Source organism: Argopecten irradians, chromosome 6, assembly GCF_041381155.1.
Source record: "Argopecten irradians isolate NY chromosome 6, Ai_NY, whole genome shotgun sequence".
Taxonomy (NCBI): domain Eukaryota; kingdom Metazoa; phylum Mollusca; class Bivalvia; order Pectinida; family Pectinidae; genus Argopecten; species Argopecten irradians.
Window position 1 is genome coordinate 12,395,873 of NC_091139.1, and position 9,151 is coordinate 12,405,023.

The 9,151-nt window shown below is 34.8% G+C and overlaps 1 protein-coding gene across 5 annotated transcripts in view; it reads right to left on the bottom strand.

The window, feature by feature from the left end:
* Positions 1-8,703, bottom strand: part of LOC138325014 (orexin receptor type 2-like) — a 66,668-nt gene extending 57,965 nt beyond the window's left edge. For 2 of the 5 annotated variants that reach the window (XM_069270348.1, XM_069270346.1), the window contains exon 1: positions 8,006-8,701. In XM_069270348.1, the coding sequence (XP_069126449.1) occupies positions 8,006-8,368 (363 nt within the window). In that variant the 5' untranslated portion in view covers positions 8,369-8,701. Of the gene's footprint in view, positions 1-8,005 lie in introns of all 5 variants that reach the window. The other 3 variants (XM_069270345.1, XM_069270347.1, XR_011208712.1) reach the window with 2 other exon arrangements.
* Between the last annotated feature and the right edge of the window lie 448 nt (positions 8,704-9,151).

Below are 9,151 nucleotides of genomic sequence, written 5' to 3' on the forward strand. Positions count from 1 at the left end.
TGATTACCGACACCAAGCTTGTCCGCGCGGGAAACTTTCTATTGTAATTGAATGATCCACTTTGGTTAGGAAACTATAAAAAATAATTTAAATATCAATAGGAAACTAAAAAGTTTTTAAAAAGCACTGAATTTTGTTGTCTTTTCGAATTTTGATAGGAACTATTTTTTATTATATTGACCTTGGCTGTTCAGACTAAAAGGTGAAGTGGGAAATTCGAATGTTCACTAGCCAGTGCCAAACAATATTTTGTCATAATGTAAATACTAATAACAATTTATTAGCACACAATTTATAAGCACATCAGATTAAGAATAGTTCATCGTGGATAGTTTTGCGCTAAGATCAAATAACGACTATAATTTAAACCTAAATGGCCATATAATAATGAAATATTAAATAAAATAAAGATGAGTCATTATTTTCCATCGCTGCATTTTTAAACAAGATATTGATATTTCCCTAAATTGGACAGTTGTCTGTAAAGCTAAGTAAATGTACTAATCTAAATATTGAAGGTTTTCGATAGTTATATTATTTTATCAATCGTTGTCTTATGTCACTATAAAACGGACAAATTAAAATAAAATGAAATTCTTCCTCTATATCTCTATGGTTATAAATATATCTCCAATAATTGCAATGTAACAGTCCTTTATTATTTAAAAAAAAATAAACATTCATATGCTATCATGAAATCTTTGTTCTTGCAATTTGCATTTTTGTTTGATATCATGAAGTAACAGCATACAACTAATTTTAGCTGATAGGCATATTCCTAAATATTGAATTATTTGTTTCAACACATAAAGTACACACCAAAATGGGTTCTACTTTATGAAATGTAAATATGAATAAGACTAATAATGTTTTATAGTCTGAATACGTTGTTTATGTGCCAGTGGTGAGTATAGAGACGGTCCATTCCACAGGGGGTCAGTTCAATGAAAATGGCTGTTGTCATACTTTTGTTGTATTTGGTGGATGGACTGACGAATATACCTAACAGTCGAATTCAGAAAATACGAGATTTGAAAAAATATTAAAAAATAGGGATGCTTACTTGTCTATACATGTAAAACAGATACATTAAATGTACCTAAGAGTCATGTGTTTTTTCAGAAAATAAGGGATTTGAATTTGTTTTTAAATATCAGGATATTTGCTAGTCTTTAAAACAAAAATCTCGTATTTTCTGAAATAATCCCCATATGACTGTTAGGTATATTCATCAGTCCATCCACCGAATACAAAAAATGCAGGACAACATCCATTTTCATTGAACTGCCCCCCTGTGATCCATTCTGGGCACAACTGTCCACCGGACTGCCCTATATCACGCTATTACCGACAGCATATGTCGGCTAAATTTAGTCACTGTTGGATGTCAAACGCTGCGATATCATTAAACATTTATCAGAACTATCCCTGAATATAAGTTTGTTGGCATCCTACCGATGTTATCTAGAGAGGTGCAGATCGAAGTCGGTATCCGGTACCATTTAACAGGTACAATGTACTTAAAGTGTTCACCGGACAGGACGGGGGTCTGACACACATCTAAGGCAGGATAAGGAACGGCATATATATCTATACAATTAAGTTATTTCAGTAAGGGTAGGCGATATGTTATTGTTACAGCACAACACAGAAAATAAGAATTGTTGTAACCGATGTATGTTCTTTCCTTATAATGATGATAATATGTTGAGTTTCATTTTTTTCCTTCCATCATTTCCCAACAAAGAATCATTTAATGTGACAATTGAAATTGCGTCCATTTCAATACACTCTTTTTTCGTTATCAGGTAATTTTGTCGATCAATTTCGGTGATATATGAAATATTACGAAACCGGTCTGCAACGGTCGAGAGCCTCCAAAGCTCGAACACGCTATTACTACGATGGAAGATATCAAACCAAATGCACTTAATTTTTTTCAGTTCAAAATTCTATCATTTTTAGTAATGGCTATTGGAATTTAGATTTCAAACATATTTACACCAAACAAACGACAGATGTGTTCAGCACTTGTATCCACATACATGGTAGGTCGGCTTTACATGACCTAACGTGTTAAGGAAAAACAGCAAACCAATCTCTACTGATTCTGTTATGATATATCAGAAAGAGAGTTTTGATTCCCCACTGCCGCAGGCTTATTATTTACTATTAAATCACAGTGCTCCATGTACTGTCTTTACTGGTTAATTCGACAGTAGGCTACCGTGTTATACGATATATGACGTAAAGTAGATATCATTGTATTTTACAATCACCTAGTTGTCAAATCTTTCTGGATTTAAATAGTTGAGTCTTGCACAGCATTTCTACATTGTTACAGTATGTCACCGGTCGCCTAAGTTGTCTGTCCCCTGAATGGCCTCAGTCGTCTGTCCCTTGAATGGCCTAAGTAGTCTGTCCCCAAATAGCCCCTGTCGCCTGTCCCCTGAATGATCTCAGTCGTCTGTCCCTTATACGGCTTCAGTTTTCTGTCCTCTGAATTGTCTCAGTCGTCTGTCTCCTGAATGGCCTCAGTCGTATGTCCCCTGAATGGCTCAATTCGTATGTCCCCTGAATGGCCCACTCGTCTGTCCCTTGAATGGCTTCAGTCGTCTGTCCCCTGAATGGCCCCGGTCGCCTGTCTCTTGAATGAGCTCAGTCGTCTGTCCCCTGAATGGCATCGGTCATATGTCCCCTAAATGGACGCAGTCGTCTGTACCCTGAATGGACCCAGTCGCCTGTCTCTTGAATGAGCTCAATCGTCTGTCCTCTGAATGGCATCGGTCGTCTGGTCCGTGAATGGTGTCAGTCGTCTGTCTGCTGAATGGCATCAGTCGTCTGTCCCCTACATGGCCCCGGTCGTATGCCCCCTTAATGGTCACAGTCGTCTGTCCCCTGAATGGCCTCAGTAATGGTCACAGTCGTCTGTCCCCTGAATGGCCTCAGTCCGGGTCTAGTCCATGAATGGCCCCAGTCGTCTGAAACGAAGCTGAAACGACCTTTTTATGTTATCGGCGCTGGACTCGCGTTCTAATCAACGCTAAAGACAAAGGCACGTCAAAGAATCGGAGGACAGAAAATAATTATCAACAGTGATAACAAGTGCATATCTATATTGTTCTTATTTGTTCATGGCATCAGGTACTACCCGTACGTACTGAATACGCTGGTTGCAGTTTTGGTAATATGTGCCATATGGTCATATCTATGAAGAAAGTCGTTGGAGGAATGTTGAAACTGTACTTGACAACCAAAGGGGCCATTAGACAAACGATACAAACTATTCAATCTTCGTTCTCTAATGTTATAGCAAAATAGCAACAGAGAATGTATACATTTTTGTATTTGGTTTAACCTTACTGCTCAGTTGGTGTCCATAGGGCTATAATTATCAAACCGGTGTTTGTATGTTCACTATCATACAAGATATCGACGGTCATGGTAGGACTATAATTATTATACTATTTGTATTTTTAGTAAACTTACATTATGTATAAGTGAATAGGGAGTCGATAACCACGGGACGGTGCAAGGGACCATTGATTTATTGATTTAAGGGATATGTTCTGGGCCTGAATTCGCCAAACAAACTTAAGTTAAAAACTGACTTGAGTCATAAATTTTCATATAAGTTACTTAAGGAGAAAAACTTAAGTTTCGACTTAAGTCTGCATTTTTTTCCCCGAGAAATCGAGGCCTGATACATCTTCCAAAAACGCATCACAACACAAACCTTTAGAAGATGTAGACATCTTTCGCCGTGTTCCTTTGGGATTAAATAAAAAAACATGAAGCATTACAAATGATAAAATGATGTATTTGTATGTATATAGGCTAGATACATGCTATCTATTCTTATTACATGAGGGAAGTCTTCGGTCGTGAATTGTGAGAAGTGTCTTACATACAGATGTGAGGAGTTAAAACCAACATAGTGATAGTCTATACGTTAATCAATATCTTCCTGTCCTGATGTATCTGGATCAATTTTTGTTTATTGTGTTTAAATGATAAATAACTGATAGCAATATTATAGATAAATATTGTCATATATTGCATAATGTATAAACAAGAGAGCCAACAGATTTAGTTACACATCAACTAAATTAGGTTGAAAAGCGTGCTGACGTATGTATTGTGCATTGTAGACAAAGGAATGCACTGTTCTATGATTTAGAAGGGCCAAACAGTGGTACGCCTGTATATAGATACATTTATGTAAACAATTGAGACTACATCTGTCTACTTCCGGTAGGGATTCAAATTTCACTTCCGACCTGGAACAGAACTCGGTACAGACGTCGGATTATTATAGCAACAAAACTATGATACAATGCAGTTATAGAGACTTCCAAGATTTAAATGGGGATGACCTTTGTACCATTTATCAACGCTTCACAACTTGTTGTGTAGAGATGAGAGAATATTATTGTTAATTTTGTACTTTGATATTCCTCTTTTTATCATACTCCTTTTCTTGGTGTCAACTTTATGCATGCAAAGTGTAAGGACTAGTAAATTTCATTTGTGCATAAGATTTATCTGTATGGTATTGATGGCAACTTGTTTGAGTATCAGAATATGGCTACACTACATTTCAAAACACATTTTTCTATTTTCATCGTGCTCATGGCACTAAAATATAACTAAACATAATAATATTGAAATGATTTATGAAAACAAATGTACGAAAATGGCAAACGTATAGTTCTTAGAAAATTAGATTGCATTATATATTCTTGTCACCCCCCACTCCCCTCCGAAAAATGTCCCCGTTTTTTCCCGATTCACAGCTACACCGCACCTGATGTACTCTTTAAACTTCCCTCTTACTACTGTATGTTGAGATTTCACGAAATATCTGTAATACATTTGTGATGAAATACAAAATTGAGAAAATATATTTCATCCAGGATGCTCTTTAACAGTCATTTCTGCCCTGACCCCCAAAGGAGGTAACTCTTTATCTATTTCCTATCGGTAGATCCCGGGGAGTTATCAGGGAATCGTGTCCATGACGTTCGTCATTCACAGATGATTAGTGTATGAAAGAGATATCTGTATCTGTCCCTTAGCGATTTTTAATTCGCACTAAACATTTAAAACCACGCGTTTGTCTAATTTAAACACAAATAGGCGCTAAGGAGATAGCAGAGGGCACGCAACAGATAGCTGGCGCAGTATAATGGTGTAACTGAGTATAGGATAGGGATACAAAAATACCCATGTAATGATGAGTAATGATTACTGGGTATAGACTGGGAATACAACTCATACTGATGTTGTGTTTAGTAATGATTACTGTGTGTATACCGGGAAGAGTAGAGGGTCACCATGTTATGTTTTCATAAAGATATATATTTGGCTTCTGAATTGACATATAATAAATAAATGTTTGCCAAGTTGCACAGATGTTTTGCATAAGTCTAACGGATAAGATAACACTCGAGTATAATATATTATAGATGAGATGCACTGTACATAAACAGTTAATTTGCTTTTTATACTGGAGAATGTAGAAAATGAATGAAAGCGCGATCTTGTTGTAAACAATATCAATTTTCAGAATGGCATGTTGTATCTTGAATCTAAATTGATTCTAAATGTCATGAGTCGTACACGTCAGCCGTTCTTATTGTATTGCAAACTGACCCAGATTATAAAGTTATAAATACAAGTCACTGTTGACGAATTCAACGTTGATCGAGCACACCAACTAATGACAACTAAACGTTTTCAACAACGGTACGGATAATTCACATTGAATCAGATGGTAAGAGTGTCACAAATGTAAAGTAGGTATTGTAACTACAATTAAAGTATTACTGTAACTACAATTAAAGTGTTACTGTAACTACAATTAAAGTGTTACTGTAACTACAATTAAAGTGTTACTGTAACTACAATTAAAGTGTTACCGTAACTACAATTAAAGTGTTACTGTAACTACAATTAAAGTGTTACTGTAACTACAATTAAAGTGTTACTGTAACTACAATTAAAGTGTTACTGTAACTACAATTAAAGTGTTACTGTAACTACAATTAAAGTGTTACTGTAACTACAATTAAAGTGTTACTGTAACTACAATTAAAGTGTTACTGTAACTACAATTAACAATTAAAGTGTTACTGTAACTACATTAAAGTGTTACTGTAACTACAATTAAAGTGTTACTGTAACTACAATTAAAACGTAACTACAATTGTTACTGTACTACATAGTACGTAACTACAATTAAGTGTTACTGTAAAGTGTTACTGTACTACAATTAAAGTTACTGTAACTAACTACAATTAAAGTGTTACTGTAACTACAATTAAAGTGTTACTGTAACTACAATTAAAGTGTTACTGTAACTACAATTAAAGTGTTACTGTAACTACAATTAAAGTGTTACTGTAACTACAATTAACAATTAAAGTGTTACTGTAACTACAATTAAAGTGTTACTGTAACTACAATTAAAGTGTTACTGTAACTACAATTAAAGTGTTACTGTAACTACAATTAAAGTGTTACTGTAACTACAATTAACAATTAAAGTGTTACTGTAACTACAATTAAAGTGTTACTGTAACTACAATTAAAGTGTTACTGTAACTACAATTAAAGTGTTACTGTAACTACAATTAAAGTTGTTACTGTAACTACAATTAAAGTGTTACTGTAACTTTATTAAAGTAAACTATGTTACTGTAACTACAATTAAAGTGTTACTGTAACTACAATTAAAGTGTTACTGTAACTACAATTAAAGTGTTACTGTAACTACAATTAAAGTGTTACTGTAACTACATTTAAAGTATTACTGTAACTACAATTAAAGTGTTACTGTAACTACAATTAAAGTGTTACTGTAACTACAATTAAAGTGTTACTGTAACTACAATTAAAGTGTTACTGTAACTACAATTAAAGTGTTACTGTAACTACAATTAAAGTGTTGCTGTAACTACATTTAAGTATTACTGTAATTACAATTAAAGCAGGTATAGTAACTATAATTAATATATCATCCATTTCTAGTTACTGTAACTAGGTATTTTTTATCGGCAGAATGTTATTGTTCTTAAAATACCAGCTTTGTAATTTGTTAGTGATTATTTGAACAAGTTCATCTATGTTGCTAGCTACAACCCAAATGGATATTATGTGATCTGATATACGCTATAGAATATTACATATTGAAACATGGTAAAGTGTGAGCCATACATTCATTTCTTTATAGGACATTGGAAGGATGAACCTGGGCATATCAAAAGGAACTTTAGGTAATTAAGAATAGGATATAATTCACCTGAAATGAAATATTTCTTAACTTGAATAAAGGATACTATTTACCTTGAAAATTAACCTGAGAATACAACAGCATGTTTTACTGAAATTACACAGCAAGTGCCATTGTATATAACACTTTGGTGTGGGTCTACCGCCCTAAGGCGTTATAACCTCATGGTAGGTATTTCTCTGTGACAATCAACTCTATTGACCAGTGGATCGAACAGGTAAATACTTATACTAAAACGTTTGCTATAACGATGCTTTATAATTTGTTATTTTATATATTTTGTACTTCTAAAATATTGAACGCACAAATGATTGTTTTTGTTTAATTTGTAAAGTTTACTATCAATACATTAAAAACAATTCTCCTAACATGAAATGTAAGTTATAAATTGGAATGACGTTCTGTTTTACAAAGATGATTATCCAGCTTTTTGTGTTTCTTAATTGATTCGTAATCAAGGGCATTTTCCTTAAATAGTGTGAATACAATATGAGAAGTTTATTCGGCCTCATATTGGTAATAAACCAAACAAAACCGTTTCTGAATAGTATTTTGATTCTTTTTAAAGCTTGAAAATGAATAATATAAAAAAATTAAAGCAAATATCAGAATGATAAAAAGCGAAATGACATAAATGAATCGACATAAAAATCCTTACCATATCAATCGTGATTTTAGTCTAGTAAGTGTTAAAATGATTTGTTGACTTACCTGTAAATATATGACTAGTTTACACATGGCGAGTCCGAACAGCCATGACTGAGCTATGTCCTGTACCAGGGTGAAAGGTAGACATACGAGGATAACGAGGAAGTCAGCACAAGCCAAATTTACTAGGAAATAATTGGTGACGGTCCGAAGGTGCTGATTCTTCCATACGGCATAACAAACAACGAAGTTTCCTCCGAGACCAACAGTAAACACAATGACATACAGGGCCACAAACACCCATTCGTAAGCGTCTGGGAAGATGTATTCTCGGACACTGGCATGCCATTCCTCTGGACTCATGCCGTCATATTGGGAGTACGTCTCATTGCCAAGGTACACCTGGCTGTTGTTTGAGGTAGCCATGTCGAACTGCTGGTTTCAGTCTGACTAACTGGTCATATTGACAAACATTTTGTACTTCAGAACGTATAATAAAGTTAATTCGTCAAAATACGACATGTTGAATTGTAGTACATATTTAATACGAAAGTTGATATGCTCCGCAGTAGAGCGTTCCTATTTGCGGAGAGGCGGCCAGCGTTACTCCAGTGTGTGGTAGTTTACTGAACAGCAGCCGCAATCGTACACTGGCTGATATACATCGAATATGACTGACAGATGTACAGAACAATGATTTATACGGCCAAACACGACCGCAGTGGCTCAAGGTTGGTAGAAACTATCAATTAAGATGTTAACAACTTTTGAACATGGATTACTTTATTGATTTTATTAAACTTTATACGTCAAGGTTCCAATGTGTTATGATGTGTGTTGCACCGTACAGTGTAAGAACTGTCGACAGCTGGAGCAGCGTGACAATTGGTCACCGTCTACAACGATATATAGAGCATTCTATAACGAACATGCAGAGCATAGTTGTCCTCTTAGGTATTAGTTACTAATGATGCACTGACCTTTGTTATATTTCTCTATCTTCCAAACGCTACAGCAATATGCACAGACCTTTGTACGGCATTAACTGAATTCAAATTGATTTGAAATCGACTTCCATAAAAAACTCGTTCTTAAAAAGGAGAATTGGAAATATTAATTTCAAATGAAATGAGTCTTGACTTCTTCTTTATCGGTTGGCTGCACAGGTCTTCTTACCAACTCAAGGAGAGGATTAGGTAATGGAGACAG